Source organism: Agelaius phoeniceus, chromosome 10, assembly GCF_051311805.1.
Source record: "Agelaius phoeniceus isolate bAgePho1 chromosome 10, bAgePho1.hap1, whole genome shotgun sequence".
NCBI classification, from domain to species: domain Eukaryota; kingdom Metazoa; phylum Chordata; class Aves; order Passeriformes; family Icteridae; genus Agelaius; species Agelaius phoeniceus.
Genome location: NC_135274.1, coordinates 12,554,230 through 12,574,343, shown reverse-complemented (window position 1 = coordinate 12,574,343; position 20,114 = coordinate 12,554,230). Strand labels below are relative to the sequence as shown.

At 40.8% G+C, this 20,114-nt stretch overlaps 1 protein-coding gene across 5 annotated transcripts in view; it reads left to right on the top strand.

Annotated features, from left to right (window-relative positions):
• The window catches only part of TFDP2 (transcription factor Dp-2), a 54,117-nt gene extending 37,249 nt beyond the window's left edge, over nt 1-16,868 (top strand). For 3 of the 5 annotated variants that reach the window (XM_054639138.2, XM_054639136.2, XM_077183921.1), the window contains 3 exons: nt 2,572-2,738; nt 8,290-8,395; nt 9,284-16,868. In XM_054639138.2, coding sequence (XP_054495113.1) covers nt 2,572-2,738; nt 8,290-8,395; nt 9,284-9,452 — 442 coding nt within the window. In that variant the 3' untranslated portion in view covers nt 9,453-16,868. Of the gene's footprint in view, nt 1-2,571; nt 2,739-4,930; nt 8,250-8,289; nt 8,396-9,283 lie in introns of those variants that run through there. The other 2 variants (XM_054639139.2, XM_054639141.2) reach the window with 2 other exon arrangements.
• Nucleotides 16,869-20,114: the final 3,246 nt, after the last annotated feature.

Genomic DNA, 20,114 nt, shown 5'->3' with positions numbered 1-20,114 from the left:
TATCAGAAGGAAAATAGGTGTGTGTCCTCTTAAGTGTTTTCCTACACAAGAACAGCCAAAACAGAGCAAAATGTCTCACAAATAAATTTTAAAAGTAAAGAGAGAAGTTTTTGGGCAAGTTTTGTTTAGGGTTTGAGAAGGTAGATGGGTGCCAAGCAGCATGCTGGGAATGGCATTTCTGAAGTTGGAGCAGGAAAAGCAAAGTCTTCAGGTAAAAAGGAAGTAGTTAAGAACTAATTTTAAAGATGGGGCACCTGAATAAGTAAGTCCCATTTAAACAGGAAAAATGTATTTAGTGTGTATGGTACTTCTGTATAAATGCTGTTGGTCCTAGGAAAAAGAAGGAAAAAGTAGCCAGAATACCTTGTTTTTAATACCTTGTTTTTATTCAGACACAATAGATGTATCAGAAACTTGGAAAATTAGAACATCTCTAAGGGGAAATGCAGATTTTGTACAGCACTGGAGATACAATGCTGTATATTAGCAAGAATGTGTAGGAAGTGGCCTCTTGTACCCTTACAGAAAGAATTGCCTGTAGCAGCAGAAAATCCAGATTAAAATCACTGGTGATCAAATTTGCACTTATCATGGGAAAAGGACTGGAATTGAACCCAAATTTTGCATACACAGATTAATAGCCTCTGCACCTGGCTTGTAGTACTGAATAATAACCTGATAGCCCAGTGGATAATTCCTGTGAGAGCAAAAGTTGATTTCTCAGTACCAGCTGAAATCATGCTGGGAATTACTTGGAAAAACAGCAAGGACTACAGTGTAAAGCTAGATGCATCTAGTGCTTTATATCTGGAATACTACACACTCATGTTCTTGGGAAAAGCATGGCATTACCCAGAGGGACACAGGAGGGCAGCAAGAAGGACTGAGGCTGTGGAAGGGCTTTGACAGAAGGAGCAGATGGGCTCTTTGGCCTAGGAAGGACAGGACACTGGATTCCCAGGTGTCTCAAAAGTCATGAGTGATATGGGAACATGTATAGAGAACAGCTGCACACAGTTGCTTGTTAAATTGAGAGACATTAAGAGAAGAAACCAGGTGATAATAAAAAGGTTTTTTTTAACACTCTATGCAAGTAGTATTGGATTTTGTTCATGCTAAAAGTTTACATAAGTTCAGAAGGGGATCATGTCAAGTGCCTGAAAGAAAATCCTCAAAAGCTGTTAGCAGCAAAATAGAAGTCTAGGGATTTTTTGTATCAGTGACTGCAGGCTGCTAGAAACTAAACTGGAGAAATACTGAAGACTGTAAATTTCTCAGTTTGGAAACTTGCTGGGAAAGGAAAATTAAGTTGCCTTCCTTTCTAATATCCAGTATTTGGGCACAGCACATGGGAGAAGAATTGCAGAGCTATCAATAAATGCAGCTTTTGATCCTGTGCCATTCATTGCAATTCAGTTATGAGTCAGTAATTAGAGCTTGCTGGTAGTAGCTTAGTATGACATCGAGCTGTGCCAGTTTAGGCAGCAGCAATGTAATTGTACTGGTTGAAGTGAAAATGACACATCTTATTTTCCTTCTTAATGTGATTATGCTGAAATAAATAAAGGTACATAAACAATAGGTTTAACAAGTAATATGATATGAGTCACAGAAGAAATGCTGTGTGTAACTGATAATTACACCCAGCACAAAACATTAGATTACCAATTCAAAATTCTGTGTGTAAACTCAAGAGCTGTAAAGCTTCCAAGTTTCCTGGTTCAGGTATAAGAAAATAAGTATTAGCAAACAACCTAGCAAGAAAATTGACATGAGCTTGGAGAGATAATGGAAGACCCACCAGTGAGTTATCTTTTAAAGACTGTATCTCACAGTGAGTTGCTTTTCCAAGGATAAAGGTTTTGTCAGCAGGAAAGGAGGTACTGGGAACTAAGCTTTATTTAACAGACCAGAACTGTCCGGGCTTTTAATAAGTCTGATGACAGTGTAAGGCCAGCCTAAATTCCCCTGCATTTCTTAAAGCTGTCTGAAGTTTATATCTCAATTTCCACTTCTTTATGCAGTTAAAAACATTTTGAGAGTTCTGCAGCAGAAACAGTGGGTTGTGAACACACAAGATTCTGAACAGACTGCTTTTCTAGCTGCATCCAAGAAGCAAAATTATCCCAAAGTAAATAGGTCAGTTCACAGGAGGAGTGTTGCACATTAGAACAGAAAGTGAAATGTAAAAGCAGAAAAATAAAATAGTTATTTTGGTGACAGGGCTTCAGGTGACCTTATTGGCTTTAGTGCAAGTGAAGGCTCATGTTTAATTAAGGCCTCCCTCATCCCTTTGAATCTACTTAATGAGGTAGAAAATTTTAAACTTTGTTCCTGCACTGGTGAAGTTACTTTAATTGAGAATGTGCCATTTTAAACCTGTAGGCATGCCAGTCACAGAAAAGAGAAAGCATTTCTTGCACTTCTCTTTCCTTAAGGACCCCTTACAGAAAACCAGGACTCCAGATGCTTTTACCTTAGTAGATGGCAAAACCACCAGGAAAGAACAGGCAAGGAGAGCACAGCTGTGCTCTTTTCAGAACCATCTCACTTTTAATTTTTTACATGCAGATTTGAATACCTCTTTAATTTCGATAATACTTTTGAGATTCATGATGACAGCGAGGTGCTGAAGAGAATGGGAATGTCCTTTGGGCTCGAAGCAGGCAAATGCTCAGCTGAGGACCTGAGAACTGCAAAATCACTGGTGCCAAAAGCTTTGGAAGGCTACATCACAGGTAAGCTAAATATTGTTCCTGATCAAATCCATAACCTTACTTAACTGAAGCAAATTTAATTATATTAACTTACATATGTAAATTTCAGGGTTTGTGGGACTTAGGAGGGTTGGTACATGAACCAATTCTTTTGCTGTTAATTTTGGAAGGTTTATGTTAGTTGTCCTGTTGATTTAATGCACACCAATTTGTAACAGTGTGATGTGTGAGCTGCATTATGAAGAAATTATTTCTTAAATAACTAAGTTGACACCAAGAACAAATTTTTATGTTAGTATTAATTTTGAGTAACTGAATGTATGGAGGAGCAAACTGGAAGAAGGCAGCTCTTCCCAAGCTGAGGAAAAGGAAAGAAAAAAGAGCACCTTGAAGTGGTTGGGTGTAATCCCTCAGGAGCCAGCAGGTGCCACCTGAGAACTAAGCTTCTCTAAATAAAGCAAGTCCAAAGGCTTCAGGGCAGGTGTCCCAGGCAGGAGCTTTTACCTGCCCTGTTTGAACAGGTCGTGCTTAGACACAAGACTAGAACTCCTTCAGTCCATCACTGGACTAGAGCTGCCACAATCTGCTGTCACTTCCTATAGTTACTGTCAGTGTGTCCTTCTTGCTGCACTGCAGCTTCAGCTTAGCCCAGCATTTTCTCAATTTCTGGAGGGATTTATCTGTAAAGGAAGTGTTACCCAATTAATGTGTACAGACCTTTGTTTTTGAGGAAAGGGAATAAAACTCTTGCCCTAACCTCTCTACTGCTATATATAAATTAGAATTCAGTTACAATCAATAAAAGTAGTACATTTTAAATGGCTTAACATTTCTTACTACATCAGATGTGCTTATGTTTATTAACACTTACTTATGCTTTCCTGGTTCTCTTGTCCTGTGGGTTTTAAAACTAAGATTTCCTGTTTTATTTTTGGTCAATTTTGAAATCGCACCTGAAGTCTTTATAAAATGGCATTCACAACAAAAAGAGAAATTGAAAGAAACCTTGATTTGTTCCTCACAGGTTCATTCAACTCAACATTATTTATCAGTATGTGATTTATCAGCAGTGTAAAAAAGAGGAAAGGAGCAGAACCCATGTCTTTTAATAGTGTTGCAATGTTGAAGTTAGTTAATTGCTCCCATGTGTTGAGAATCAAAGTAAAATTCCTTTTTCATTTTAAGCCCAAATTAATTTACCTCCAGGGAACAGGGTTTCCTTACATTTGCAAAAAACTCTGTGTCATGACACTGTTTACTGAGTACTTCCCTAGTAGCAAACCAGCAACCTGGTACCTGTATAGAGTTTTAATCATAGGAAAGGCATTGATTTTTTTTTACTCAAAAATCATTAAGGCAAGTAATGTACTCTTCATACATGGGTTACATTCAGCTGTCTCAGCCTCTGTAAAACTTGTCTCAGAGGTATTCCTACTAGTATATGTATTTTTTTAAAATCTACTTTAATTTACATACCAGTACATGTATTAATTTTAAATGTTTATTCTGTCTGTTGCTTATTACATAATTTTGCTACACAAATCTACAGTTAAGAGTATGAATTGCATAGTGGTGGTTTCTAATTGCAGTAAGTGACCAATAAAGGAAACAGATTTAAATGTTTTGCACAATATTTGAAAAGCCAGCATTTGCCTGATGACGTATTTTTTATTATCTTCCCATTTTAACTGTGGGAGTCTTCAAACATTTTCTTACACAGCAAGAGTAGGGAAAAAGAAGGGTCATCACTGGTTTCTAGAATTCATGGTTACTTCTACATTGTCATGATGGCTCTTCCAAGGACAATGGCTTCAGTTACTACTGTACAGGGAAAACAGATCCAGGTCTCTTATTGATTCACTGAGTAAATGTACTGCAATCAAGATTCATTATGATCCCAGGAGCTGCTCTAGCCAGCCAGTCTAGACAGACAGACAACTGCTCTAGAAGCCAGTCCTGTTCTAACATGTCCAAGTAGGTGAATTATTTCCTGTACAATGTTAGTTTGACCTTAGCCTGGACATTTTTTCAGATCATTCCTGACTTCTACACACTAACAGTAGTTTGTACTATAATGCTTACCAGTAGGACGAAAGGAGCAGTTGGAAGAATCCTAAGTGTAAACCAGATAAACTAAAGAAACTTTAACTTGACAAAAAATGTTGGACCATCTCAGCTTTGAAAAACAGTAACTTTCTATTTGCATTGAACAGGCACATAAAATGCTTGGAACTGCTGAACTGATGATGTGCACATCAAAGCTTTATTGGTGGATTTTCTTTTGAAGAGGATTGTGTGAATTCAGCCATTCTTCAAGTGCCCAAATTTCATAAAAGTAGTGTCTTCTAGGTTTGCTAGTTTCACCATGTTTTAGCAAATAAATGTATTTTTGTAATATGCATTTTAAATACTGGTGTGATCCCCAGGTATGCCTGCCACCAAAATCAGCAGAAGCTAAGGCATATTGACCTCCTAGAGAAAAAGATTCTGTGTATCTTACATTATTTTTGTAACACACTTTTCTGTTGCTTGACTATCATAACTGACAATGTCTAAAACATGACACTTGCACCAGCTTAAGAGGACATCCCAAGGACACAATCCTAATTATACATTCCTGCCCATTTCTGCATTTTGACCCAGGTGCTTTCCCATGTGCTCTCCTTGAGCTGGTTCGGGGTACTAAAGTGCAGGCTTTGTCTGGCAGAGGAGTTTGCATCAATTAAACAGGTAGAACTATGTAGGGAGTTTGCATCAATTGAACAAGTAGAACTATGTAGGGAGTTTGCATCAATTGAACGAGTAGAACTATGTAGGGAGTTTGCATCAATTGAACGAGTAGAACTATGTAGGGAGTTTGCATCAATTGAACGAGTAGAACTATGTAGCAAAGGGCTCCAGCCAGAACAGCTCAAGTGCAAAGGGGGACTGAGGTTGCTGGGTGAGCAGAAAGACTCCACTGCCTGGGACAAGCATCAACTCGTAGAACGGCAGCCAGAGTAACAACTCTCTTTTTTGGGCTGTGTACTTCCTACAGGCACTTAACACGAAGTCCCACCTTTGTTAGTTGAGTTGTGACTACTAGAAATGAGGCTGCAGATTTAAAAAAAGCAGGAAATAAGGTTTCTGAGGCACTAACAGTTGAGGTAACAACATCTCACCTTATGTATCCCACTAAGGCAGTGAGCAAAGTGGTGCAGTTTAGGACTTGTATTTTTTCCCTGTGTGAAGAAGTGCTCTGCTGTTTACCTGTGTAATTATCCATGACTGAAAACAGGCTGGAGATGGAACTAAAGAGCAAGGAGCACCCACTGCCTGAGCAACTTTGTTCAGATGTCAAGAGCACTCCCATGCAGCATTTGTACATGAACTGCTAAAGCTACTGAGGGTATTGTTTTAGAGCCCTCTCAAATAAAGTATAAATTTCTACCAAGTGTATCTGCTACAAGATATGCTTAGTATGTAACAATGCCACTACTGGATTGGACTGCACCACCTTGGGAAGGTTTATTCAAATTGCTTTCCCTGGTTTTAAGTGCAGCTATTAGTAATTGATCTACATTGCCAGAAGAAATAAGTCTTTTCATTGTAGGCACACTTCTGTTTTGACAGACTTTAACTGTACTGGAAATGACTTCAACTCCCCACCTTTCACAAACTTCTTATCCCTTGCTCCTCAGAGCCAACTGGAAAATTGAAACATATATTATATTGTTGAAATATGTATTATATTTATATGTATTATATTTAGAAATATAAGGCAATGAAAATTCAAGGCAGGGATATGCTGTTATGAGCCACATTTCTGCCATGCTTCTACTTTGCTCTTCTAAAAGAAAGCTAACCAGCTATTATCCAGAAATGTTTATAAACCACAAGATTAGCAGCAGTGTCTTGTTATTCTTCTGAAATATTAAACATGTACAGACAGGCACACTCTTTCAAAATACCAGGAACAACACTGTGGCACAGCTCTATTAGTGTAAATACAATGCAGTCATTCCAAATGGTTTAGCCTCCTGGTGCACGGACAGGAGGAAGCTGTGAGAACATGTTCTCTGTAACATGAAACCTGCATTTAGGGCAATCTTGATGAAAGACATCGAGCTCCAGCCCCATTTAACTGTTCTCATCTATTCTGTCCTCACACATCACCCTAAAGCTGCCACTTATCAACGTTTGCTATCATGTTCCAAGGACTGCTGCCAGGAACACCACCCTTGCTAGCCTTGCTTTGTACCATGACATTTAAATACCTTGCTGCAACAGCTTTCACAGCACAAACCAAGGCAGCCTGTGGAGCCACCTTACATGGCTGTGTCAACGTGCTTAAAACAGTCCCTGTGCTAGGCAGCACTGCCAAATCTAGAGGAACCAAAGCTTGACAAGGACACAGGACAAATGAGAATGTGTGTGTAACAAACACAGTTATTTCTCTTACCTGTTATAGAACAACTCTAGATAATTATGAGTAGTACAGTCCCAGTTACTGCCACTGTGCTGTCTAAAACAGAGGCTTGGTTAGGCACAGAGTTTAACAGTAAGGACTCTAACTTCTGATTTACTGCATCTAGCTGGAACCAGATGCAAGTATCATAGAAAAGAACTAGACAGTCTTGGTAACTTTGTCTTGATGTTAACTTTGTGTCGAGACAGAATTTGGGTAGGTGAATAGAAATGCCTTATCTCAGAAACAAATTAGAAACACACACACACCAAAAAAAAAAAATCCATAAATGTAATTGGGTCAGTAGACTTGGTGATTCTCTTGGCAGAAATGTGCATAACTGGAAACAACTGACAGGCATAAGTTGTTAGGGAATTTGAAAACAAGTATTGTGGGGGTTGTTAGTAACCTCTTCACATCTCTCAGGGAGCTTTTAACAAACTGGCATCATTGCCAGACCATTTTAATGGTCTTAACGCCCCCATTTCCTGTCCTTAGGGAGGAGAGTGCCTTTCATGTCTCCTGTGCAATGTACAACAGGCTCTCCCTTCCATTCTTGGCACCAGCCCTTTGCCATGGTCTGTGCGTGTCCAGAGCTGCTGCCCAGCTCTGGCTGGAGGCAGAGTGGTGAGGAGGCTGCCCCACAGCCAGCCATGAGAGCACCAGGCTGAAACTGCCTTTGGCCACCAGAACACACACAGTGACACAGAGACTGCCTGGGGGTGGCTTCACTGCACTGTCTCAAACCCAGATAAACACAATTCCTTTTGTACCTTCACCAAGTGGGGCAGCCAAGGCACTTGGAGCTGTCTGGGCATTTCACAGGGTCAGGCTGTTGCAGCAAGTTTCCATGAAGGACTCCAGAACTCATTTCAGATACCTGTGATTGCATACAGTCACCAGCCAGGTGAATATTCTTCAGACAGGGGAAAAAGCTGAGTGCATCCACAAACACAGGATATCATTTCATCTTGACTAAACAGGACACATGTACAGTATAAAACTCAAGCTACTGGTACCTTCTAAACTAAATTAAGGGATCCTAATTACAAAGAGAATGCAAAGTTTAAAATATTAAAAGAAAAAACATAAGTAACTATCATAAATAGTTATGCTTTCTTCTAGATATGTCTGCAGGACTTTCATGGATAAACCAAGGGTTAATTTCAAGTTCAGCACAAGCAGTTTCCCATTTCGAGGCAGCTGGAAGCACATATGATGCTAAATCAAGGTAAATAAAATTATTTTTTATTCAAGAATAGTTATATATGCTTGTGGTACTTCAGTAACCTTGCTATTTCATACCATTTGCATGCAGGAATTGAGATATTATCATGGCTGATTTTGATAGCGAAAAAGTCTCTGTCTTCCTTGAAGGAAAATTATGTTTGAAAGGCCAAATCAACACGCTTTGAACATTGAACATACCAGCTATTTTGTACCTATGTTTCATAAGAATAGAATCACTTTCAAGCCCCTTTTCCTGATTAAAACCTTAAATTCTTGCCTGGGCATGGACTACAGATAGATAATTACATGTGGATAAAAGCCTGGTAATATTTCTGAAGAATGCACAAGAATGTCTGCTCTCTAAATGCACTGCTATTTAAGCTCTTATGAAAGAAGTTTAGTCCACACAACTTAATAAGAATTTAAAATTAAAAACCAACGACCAAACAAAAAAACACCATGAGCAAAACCCCAACCTTAAATACGCCTCAGCAGCAGACTTTGCTTGGAGGTTACCTGTACCACAAAAAATGGAAATAGGGATTATTATTTTGGAGCAGACTCTTTCTCATAACAATTAACAGCTTCATTTTATATTGCAAACATTTCTGTGTATTAAAGAAACTGAGATGGATTTCCTTTTCTTCAGCTTAAGCAATTCTACTAGTTGATTATGAAAAAAAAAGGAAGTCACCCAATATTCTTTTTTATGCAATTTTCCATTGTTTTATCAACTCTCCTAACTAATAGCTGTGCTTACTGCAACACTTTGGGATTTTTCCTTGTTGGTAGCATTTCTCTGACTAAAGGAAAAGCTGAGGCCAAAAAGAAAAAGTTTCAAAGCTCCTGAGAAGCCCTCTAAAGTTCCCCCTTTGTGTTGTCTTGCTAGTGAGAATGCAGGGTTGTGTCTGGATGCTGAAGTGGCCTTAGCAACTGGGCAGCTGCTTGCCCCTAGCAGTCAGCAGTCCAGCAGCGCAGCGTCCCGGGGGGAGACACCCTGCTCCTTCAACGAGGAAGATGAAGAGGATGAAGATGAGGATTCTTCCTCCCCAGAATGAGGACAGTAGAAAATGGAATATACAAAATGCTGCTCAAATATTCTTAATGGGAGTTCCTGTTTGGATTTTACTGGTTTCTTGCCTTGGTTTGCACTGTGTTTGGTGAACCAAAATGGAAGCTTCCAAACAAGTTTATCCATAGCTGAAATTGAAGAATTGTGTAACTGAACACAGAGTGACATGTAGAGACAGAGGAAAGTGGGTTTTATAAACTATAAATGAGGAAAAGAACAAAGGCCCTGGAGATTTGGCAAAGTAAACCTTAAGATCATCTTTTCCATTTTGGGACTCAAGTATCTGTCTTCCCCTTGTCTTTTTCAGATGGAGAAGAAAACAGTCAGTCAGTAAAAGCTGATTCTTGTATTGTCTTTTGGCTGTTCTGCCTTTAGAAAAAGGGGGAGAGAGCACACACAAATGTGCTAAAATCATTATTTAAAACTATCTTGTATGAAAGTGGTTGTAGGGAAAAGGGGCTGTTAAAATGTTTGCTTTTTTTCTGTTCAACTTGCTGTATAGAAGATTCTTAAAGTAATATAAATTGCAAGTGATTAAATGAATCTTGAAATAGTTTATATCCATTTTAGATACTCTAAAAGTAACAAGAACCATTAGTATAAAAGGTTCATATGTTCATTTATATTGCAGGCCTAATTTATTATAAGTGATTATTCTTAGCCATTATTAAAACAGTCAGGAAAAAAACCAGTATTCTCTGCACCAGCTTTTTTCAAGGAAAATAAGTAAAAAAATTGTATTTCTAGATGACAGCGTATTCAATGTAGCTTCTCCTTTATTGTTCTAACTTTATATAATCCCTTTGATATTAGAGCATGTCTTGTTTTTTTAAAAAAGGCCTCCCTCTATGTTAAGGATCTCAGGCAGTGTGTTTTCAAGGCAGTCCTTTCAGATTTGGGGTGGGCAGGTAACATAACTTTTAAAGTCATGGGCTGAGGTTCTTAGGAAAAAAATAAGTAATTTCAACAATACATCATTTCAGATTTTGCATTCTGGTCAGCTTGGATTCTGACAGACTTTCTTATCAGTAAATTCAGTTGCACTCACCTTGATGCACCTTTGAAAGTTCAACCATGTCAAACCATGTAAAATAGTCTGTGGCTCAAGGTACCCAGCACTTATCCCATGTGAGCTGTTAAACTCAGACTTGCAGCAGGAGGCTGTGTTTTCCATAGCTAACATCACATCCAATCATAAAGACCTTTAAAAAAACCAAAACCTTGAATATCAATGTAAAATACACTGTAAATGTACTCTTGCCATGGTGTTCCAGTGCCCAGGACTTTGCCTAGCTCTAAGTTAACTGTTTTTCATGAGGTCAATCTTTCCAGTTTTCCCACTGTTGCAGGGGGCTGCCCCATGTCTCAGCTGCCTGAGGCAGCTGTCCTGGCTCTGTTCTGCTCTGGGGGATGGATGGGGTACCTTGTGCTGCTGCTCACTGAGCAATGGCAGCAGCTACCCTGGGCTGCTGGCAGCATCACTCTCACAGCCTGGCCTGTGTCCACATCCTCTACAGCCAGACCTGCACTCACTCAGGCCAGCAAGATCCAAAAGCACCAAGCCTGAGCTACAGAGAGAAAATGAGGCCCCAGCTCAAGAGCTGCCTGGCTGTGTGCAGGAGTTAGCCCAGGGCTGGCTGCTCACTGGACAGGTAAAACTGTGAGGCACAGACAAGCACCACCCACACGTTTCCATTACAAACAGAAGCATCCAGATAGGAACTTCTCACAGACAGTTCAAACTCCTGCACCTGAGCAGTACCTGAGGGCAGCACCAGTACTAGGTATGGCCCTTGACTGAGCTGTTTGGCACAAATGAATAGCAAATGCACAAACTAAAATGCCTGCTATGGTACTCACCCTTGGGGCAAGACTGTTCAGCCCATCCTGTGCTCGTGGCTCACAGGCAGCAGCAGACTGAGGGCTTTACAGCCCTCACTTCCACCGAATCTGTAACACTACCTCCATACCAGAAAAGCTTTCCAGATACAAAAAAGTATTCTTGCTGACAGAGTCAGTGCATAGAGCCAAGTGGCTCACTTTTGAAATGGAGGGAGAAGGGAACAGGTACTTCACACATGCTACTATGGAATTGTCAGCTTCATGATTGACATTTCATTTAAACAGATCATCACTTTCATTCTTAAAAAACCCATTGCTTTTTCAAAACTGCCATGTCAGTAAGCTTCACTGGAAAGGACATATCAAAGGTAACTTATATATGCATGAGCCTAAGGAATTCTTTACAAGGGAAATATCTTCCAGAGTAGTTATGCCACCCTCTCCCCAACAATACATTAGGGACACATTTAACTTTACACTTTCTTCACACTTCCCACTCAAGATCAGTGTAAAAAGAAAAAACAGCAAAACACTAAACAGTTCCTAAAGAGCAGCACTTTGAACTATAAGAACCTGGCAAAAAAAGGCTTCCAGGCCAGAAATGGAATGTATTTTATTAGCAGTCAGTCTGCTTTACAGGGGGAAGATCTTCAGTGACGCCTTTCCTCCATTGAGGTCTGTGCCCTTCAAAGCTGCAGCCTGCACAGCTGCTTGCTTTCTGGCAAACATCAAACTATCAAAGTTAAAGATAAAAAATATGGGGGCACATAACATTTATTTGACAGTTGAACCAAGCCTTCAATAGTTATTTTTCCTGGACTAGTTGAATACAAAGGACAAAACAAGTTAGAACATTTAGAAGAGACTTCAAAAGTAAATTCTTTCTTTAGGCTTCTTTGTGCCAAATACCAGTTGAGGATGAAGTTCAACTGAAGCACTGCAGTCTTGTGGCCACACTAAAGTCTGAGAACCAGGAGAATTTGGGACCTGATCCAGCCACAGTCACCTGTGTATGATCTCAGGCAAACTTTTCAATCATTCCTGGTGATCTTAGCTGCCATATTTAAAAAAGACACAAAAACCACAAACCAAAACAGGTAAATGCAAGACCTCACCAAAGGCAGCTGCTGCAATTGTGAGTCACAAGGGGCTTGAGAATATTAACAAACCACAGAGCTCTGACTGAGCTCATGGCAGTGCTTATGCACAGCTGCTTCAACACACAGGCCATCCCTCCTGCTGAGAGCCAGCAAACACTTTCCACAATAAAATGGTCAGGACCAAGCCTGGTGTTCCCATTTTCTATTCAGTTCCATCATCATCTCCTGTCTCATGCAATACCCCTGACATTCATTGACAGGAATCAAGCAGCAACTGGTACTAGGTCATACTTCATATGAGAAAAAGTTAGCACTTAAATTTCCATTATTAAAATTTATTTAATTATTCAAATTTTCATTATCAAATTTATCTTATATTTAAGGTAAATTTAAGTTATGTTTCCGTGTCTTGGAACACTCTCTCTTGGTTATACATTCAGGAGGCACTTGACTGCAAGCAATATAATGCTGTATGTAAATGCCTTTATAGCTATTGTGCACTAAACAACTTAATTTCTGGACTAACTATGTGGTGCTTGAAAAACCCAAATTTGATTTAGAAAAACTTGTCAGCTCCACTATCTAGATGAAAAACTATGAGTGGGAGACAGCATTTTTCCATTATGTGGAAATATAACATAATGTTTGTGGATTTTGGTATTTAAAATTGTATTAAAGTGCACCAGTCTTCTCATTTCCACACTGGAATTAATGCCAACAATCCACCTAATCTCAGAAAGTGTGTGTCTCTAGCAAATAAGACCAGTTCAACTGAAGGTATGACTTAAACTAACACCATAAACCCAGTAAAAGCCCTGCTGTAGGTGTTTCCATTTTGGTTAAGGGGTTTTAATTTTTAAACTACAGCTTGCAAATACCCCTAAATCCTTTTGAGTGGCTAGAAATTGCTGAGGATACAGAATTCCCACAGAAGGGCTTCTCCTGATCAACTCTGTCAGCCTGAAGTAACATTATGTAAAAAGGCCTAATAATCAAATTTTAATCCTTTTGTTTTTTTAAAGAAAAATGAGGCCTTCATGTTCGTACATGAAATGATGCTTGAATTTACAATTCCACAGTTAAGGTTTAAAATTTCAAGTGCTCTTTTTTATGGCCAAATCCACTATTTTAATTCAAGAGTATGGCTGAAACTTAACCACATTTGAACTCTGGGCAATACTCCTTTGTGTAGTTAACTGGCCCTTTACAGCTGAAAATAAGCCAGGCAGTTGATGGTAAAGACTTTCCCTTTAGTGAGTTAAAGATGTTTGGGGTTTGGATTCATTTAAAATCAAAGCCAGCACCACAGGGTATGGTGGAGAGAAAACAAACCAAAGCAAGCTACCTTCCTGCCTGACCCACCTCATTTGTATCTTTTCATTCCAGGAATCTCTCAGGAACATCATTGTATTAAATAACCAGATGTAATGAGCTGGGGAAAGACTATGTGTGCTTTTTTAATTTGTGATTTCAAAAATTCTAGTAATAGCCATATTTTGAGGTGACATCCTTCTGCTGCAGTTGGGTCACTGGGGCTGAAGGTGTCTCAGGTGCCTCTTGCAGCATTAGTGATGAACAGGAGAGCGAGAAGCCAAGGGCCTGTTTATGGAGGTTTGTTGTTTAAAATGTGCCACTTCTTGAATTCTGGCCTCTGTCTGCAAGCAGTGTACCAATGAATCATTTGTGATGTTGTGGACACCTACCTGAGCACATGAAAAGCTCTAAATAATTCATTTTCTGCTGGCAGGTGTTCACACAACCCAATCCTGATACCATAAAACTTCATGAAACTCAGTCCTTAGACTTAACAAAGTTCCCAAATCAGATTATCTCTTTCCTGTCTGTTAGAATTTTGTCTGGTGAGTACTTTTAAGAGGCTGTGAGTAACTCTTCTCTCCCCAGTCCAGATATATTGCCAAAAACTACCCATAACCAATGTTACTCCCATTTGTTCATTCCCTCTGCAAAGGATTATTGTCCTTGCAAGTCACTGCTGAGCTGTGTGTGCAGGAGCCCCCCAGCTCCTTCAGTCTGAGTGCCTGGGGGGCCATCCACAGATCCCTCCCCAGCTGGCACTGCCAGGGAGGGGAGGCAGTGCTCATCACAGCAGCCTGCCAGGACCACTGAAAGGGCTGTTCACTGCAGCTGGATAGTCACTCTCCACCTTTGATACACCTACCCTGTCTGCCCACCCAGAGATCAGACAAAAGCAAAATGTTCTCTTTCCTTCTTCCATATTTTTGGGAGTACCAAAGAATCCAACATTTAGGATATCCAGCTAAACTGCAGGACACCAAAAATCCTTGCTCAAAATTGGTCAGAAGTAACATCTGAGATCTAACCATCCAAATCCCAGGGGAAAGCCTCCTACTAGAACCAGCATGGAGCAAATAAATAGTTCTGCATTTATCTAAGAAGAAAAGCAGACTGACCTGGGTCAGGTCAGTATCTGTAACAGAGCCATGATAATTCCAAGCAGACACAGGAACCTCCCAGTAGCCCAAACTTGCATCTCTAAGATTCTTAGTCCTCTGGATTGGCTAGAAAAGTGCAGTCACTTCAATCTGATTTCTCTAAATGCCATTCTTAAGAACTTAACATTCTCCAGGTATGGGTACTTCAGAAATATGGATAGTGTGGGATAGCAGGATACAGCAATGTCAAATTTAAACCCAGTTGGAGCTGCAAATCAAACTCATCTATGCAGAAACTTTCCAATACAGATTGAGTTGGTTTTAGCCCATTTTCCTCTCCATGGTGAGTGAAACACTGATCCCTCACACTGCCTGGTTCCTGTGCTGCCCTTCCTGCTGACACTTTCAGGTCACATACAACTATTCTGAATGGCCACAAAAGTTAAAATTATCAGAAAAGGTAAAGTCCACAAAACCAGTCTCCAGGCTTTTTGATGGGTTTGTTAAATTGCTGTTGTAACTTTAACAATTAGTAGATTTGGTCATACTAATGCAGGGATTAAGTGGATCTCCCAGAATTTCCCCAGGAAAACACCAGCTGAATCACAACCCATCACACAAGTTTCTGAAACATTCCCTTGTCCTAAAGGCCAGGCTGTATACATGAGAAATGCTTCAGAGAAGCAAATGCACATGGTATGACACTGTATCTCACAGGCACCTACTGTACAAAGAAATGATCCTACTTTGAACAAACCTGTAAGAAGTAGGATGTGAGCCTGTCCTCATTGCTCAGGCCCTGACTGCAAACCCTGCCCTGGCACCAAGGCACAAGCTTTGTGTTTGCATATCTTACTCAGCATCAGGAGAACCTGGCCAGCAAGCACAGGCAGAGTTTCACACCAGGCCTTGCTTGCTGGCACCTGGGGATGATCTGGCATGGATGAGCCCTTGGCAAGGATTGTTGCTGAATTCTGAACGCTGATGTGCCATCAGCCCATGTTCTGAAGGTGCTACAACATGCAGCAAGGGGTAGAAAAGGCAGGTCTGGCCCTCCTCCCTGCCCTTACAGTAGCACTTTTTAATATCCACTATATTCTACATGGAAGTAATTGTAGAGCACTTCCTTTTTATATTTAAAATGCAGAAACCACTTGAAAGTCTATTAACTTTTAAATTAAACTTTTTTTTAAGAACAAGGCCAGTCATGGACAAAGCTATTTAATGACTTCCAATGCTGAACTGAAAGCAGGGTTTTGTAAACATGGTGGGTGGGAAGAGGCAAATCCAATTACAAGCATGCTAATTATATGGGATTTGAAGTTTTAATTAATTTTTTTAATCTAGTCATCTTGCTCTCCCCAAGATGTGTATTGGCACAAAGGGTCACACAAACACTTTGGTGGAAACTTCTCCCTTTTCTTGTGCTAAGCTCTTGTATCTTCAGGAAAGCCCAAGTTTCCCATTCATCTTCATTTGCTGCATATTTTTGAATTCTCCATAGATTTCTCTCTTTCCAAATACCTATAAATTATAAACTAAAGTTTTATTTTTGCAGAAAGTCTGCTATTAAGCTATGCTGATTTTTTGTCCTGAACAAATAGTGTTAATTTCCACTACCACATTGTACGTGGCTAGGAGTAGTGTAAAAAAATGTGGTAGTATTTTATGTGCTTTAAACACTGACAAAGATATAAAGAAAAATGCATATACAAAGTTTTACTTTCCTAATAGGAACACTGGCATTAGCAAATAGTATATTTGAACCAATAGGAAATATTACTTTGTAGTAGCAAACACTTTGTAAATAAATACTTGTTATTTTTTTAATGGAAATTTTATAGAAGCTTTTTCTGTATACTCAATTGATCCCATGTTTACTGAAAATGCTGCAAGTGGGAATTGTACATTGTAAATGGGGGTGGGGAGCAGACAGTCTGGCTGAGGTGAAAGCTGTGTGAGCTTTGGAGAAGAACAACCAGTTTTCTGTGAACTGAAATGTAAACCTTAACTGTAGAAGAACTGAATAAAAGAATTTCAAGGCAACAGGACTGAGCTTGTCTTTGAGAACACTGCAGAGAAAAGGTTGCTCAAGGTTAACGCTGCCAGTCTGTGCACCTCGTTAGGAAAACAAGGAAGTGCCCTGCTTTCCATGGGAAATATTGCACCCTCTGGTTATTGAAACACCACAGTCTAGCAACTGCATCCTCCTTGGCTGCTCATTCACAGAAACATCCTATGTCCTTATCCAGGGAGAGGTGCTGGACTGCTGACATGGTTACATTTTGATAATCACAGAATCTTTAGGGATATTGTTGTCCCTATCCATTGAAGACACACATGTCACCTGTACCTAAGAGAAGGCCCAGAAACAGGGTGTTTTCCCCCAGTTTCATGCTAGGTCTATCCTGCTGAACACCCCTCAAACACCTATGGACTCTGAACATATATCCTTCCAAACACCATCCTATTTTGAGAGCAAGAATGCAAATGACAAGAATTGAGGCAGCATTAGATGCAGTCCCTCTCCATCCTCTGTGTTGGTTTTCCAACTCTGCCACATCTGAAAACATCAGTAATGTCACAGTGCTTGCTTTTCTCCATGTGCACAGAAGACCCATGACTCACTATTTTTAATCTCAAACCAGCTAAAAGTAAAGGTTAAAGACAATAGCAAAGACTTGCAAAACTGTAAGTTCATTCTTGTGTGATAAAGAGAAACTCTACCACAAACTCCTTACATCTAAAATGCAATGGCCTATTTGGGAAAGGATTTTCACTAACAGATTTGGCAAATAACCACCTAAAAACTCTCGCAAAGTCTTTTTTATGGGCAAGAAACACGACTGCAGAAATGAGAGGATGAGAGGGTATAATCTTTATACCAACAATAAAGAAATTCAGGGCTTATTTATGCTTCTTAAAAAAAAGTCTAAAAATCCTTACCTTCTTTTGTGTCAGTGCTCCATAATCAGAATGACTCTGAAACATAAAGCTGATGGTGAGCCTGTTTAGAATAAATACTCTCCTCTAAAGAATCCTTAGTTCTTTGTGCTGTGTTTTCAGCTGGGGATCTCCTCCCCAAGAACCCAACAAAGCAACTGAGGAGATGTGAAAGCATAAAAGCCCATTTCATCTTTTCTAAGTACTCAGCATGGATCTCTAAGAAGTCTGCAAATAGTGCTCTCTGAGTTAGAGTTTCTCTGTCCAACCAGATACCATCATACAAACTAGTTTATGTTTTTCTTCACCTAAGTAAATCTGTATGTTTCCTAAAAAAAGGAATCAAGCAATGGTAACTGCTGCAGGATTAAGGTGCTCTGTGCTCCTAGTGGAAACATTAAGACAACAACAAATATTGTCCTTGGTTAAAAAAAACAGTATTTAAAACTGTATCTTGTTGAATTCCATACATTCTGTTAGAAAGCAAAAATATCTGGAAGCATTCAGGAAAACCAGCAAACCCCCAAATGTGTGTAGGTTTATTATTCATTAAACTCTGTCTCAAGCCCAAGTGTAGGATAGGAGATAAATGTGAACAATACTTCATTGTCCGAGCGCCGTGTCACGAGTGCTGCCCTGAGCCGTGTGATCCGTGTAGGTTGCTCCTGAGGAGGCTCAGCTGTGCTGCAGTGCCCGTCCTTCGCCTGCCGGGGGTCCCACATAATACTGAGCTCCTGTTCTGCTCCTCCGGCAGCAGATCGTTCAAAAGGCTGGAATATCTAATGTCACTGGGACTGCTTGCTGAACCTCGGTTTAGGGCTAACAAAATAGAATTAACTGTTCCTATATATTTCACAGAACTTCCCATCTGTCCCAAAGGTAAATCAAGTCCCAAATTGTTGAAGGCACTGCTGCCACTGGTTCTTACAGCTGCCCCCGGACAACTCATTGCAGGCTCAGTTTTGTACCATTTCAGCAATCTCTCACTGGCCACTCAACTCACAGACCCATTAAAAAACTGAAAACCACCGTCCCAGGCAAAGCTGCACAGGAAGCGATAGAAAAGCCTACAACAATGAGATTACATCAAAAGGAAGAAGTAAGCAAACAGAGGCTTTGTGTTCTTCCAGCATAAGGCGGCAAACAGAGCCACAAAATGGCAAAATTGTCAAAGCACCTTTCTTGTACAACACATGAAACCACACAGCCAATCCCTTGGTACAAATGACCTGTGCTAACTCAAGTTTTCATCAACCTGACATAAAGTCCAGGTTATGTAGCAAAGACAATATTACATACAAATATTACATTCAATTAATCTGCCACCATTAACTGAACATTATTTTTCAAATATTAAATGACAAAAATTACATTTAACACCATATTATGTAAAAAGCAGCAAACTGCATTTTTACAGCAGCTGCTGGCATAAGCAAGATAGTTATTTTTAATAAATAAGCACCACAAGGACATACGTGCCTTGGCACATTTAGAAGTTAAAAAAACGTTTCAAATGAGTAAACCCCAGGAAAATGTCCTACCATTGACCTGTGTATAATTTAAGTCTCCGGCTCTGCAGAGTGAAATTAAAGCAGCAAGCAGAGCTCCCAGTAACAGGACTGGGCTGAGTGCATGGAGAACAAGTTGCTGCAAGGCAAGGCAGCCCGCGGTGCCTGTCCGCACCGTACCCACGCTGCTCCGCGGTAAAGGTAAGAGGTAAGAGTTATTTTTTAAAGAGGGTAAAAAAGAAACCTGTGGAGCTTCCACATCTGCCAGCGTGCTTTAAGGCCACACCTCAGTTAAGCATCAGAAAAAGAGGTGTTTGCGTGTTCATGTGTTTTGTTAAGAGGCAGTTCTTGTGCTGGTTTTGGATGACAGCTTTCGACCACAACACCCTTCCAAGAAACTGCATGCCTGTCTTGAGGACCAGGCATTTGTTTTGCCGAGCTCCCGTGTCTGCCCGTGTGTGTTGCATTGCTGGGGGCACTGCGCTCCCGGCCCGCTCGGCGATGGCTCAGCCGGGGCCGCTCTCCGCACTCACTGCCCTGCACAGTGCCCCCTCCTCTCACCCCACTACCGCCCCCACAGCTCCCGCACACCCTCCGTGCTCCGGAGCGGGGCCGCACGCCCTCCGTGCTCCGGAGCGGGGCCCCCCGCCCAGCGCCTTCCCCTCCCCGGCTGCAGGGGCACGGACGGGCCGGGACCCGCCCCGGCACCCGCGGGGCCGAGCCCAGGCGGGCCGGCGGCCTCTGGCTCCGGTACCGGCGGGCACCGCACCCGCTCCGCCGCCGACCCGGCCGCGCCTGCTGCCCCTGCCCTGGCCTGCCCACCCACGGTGCTGCGTCCCGC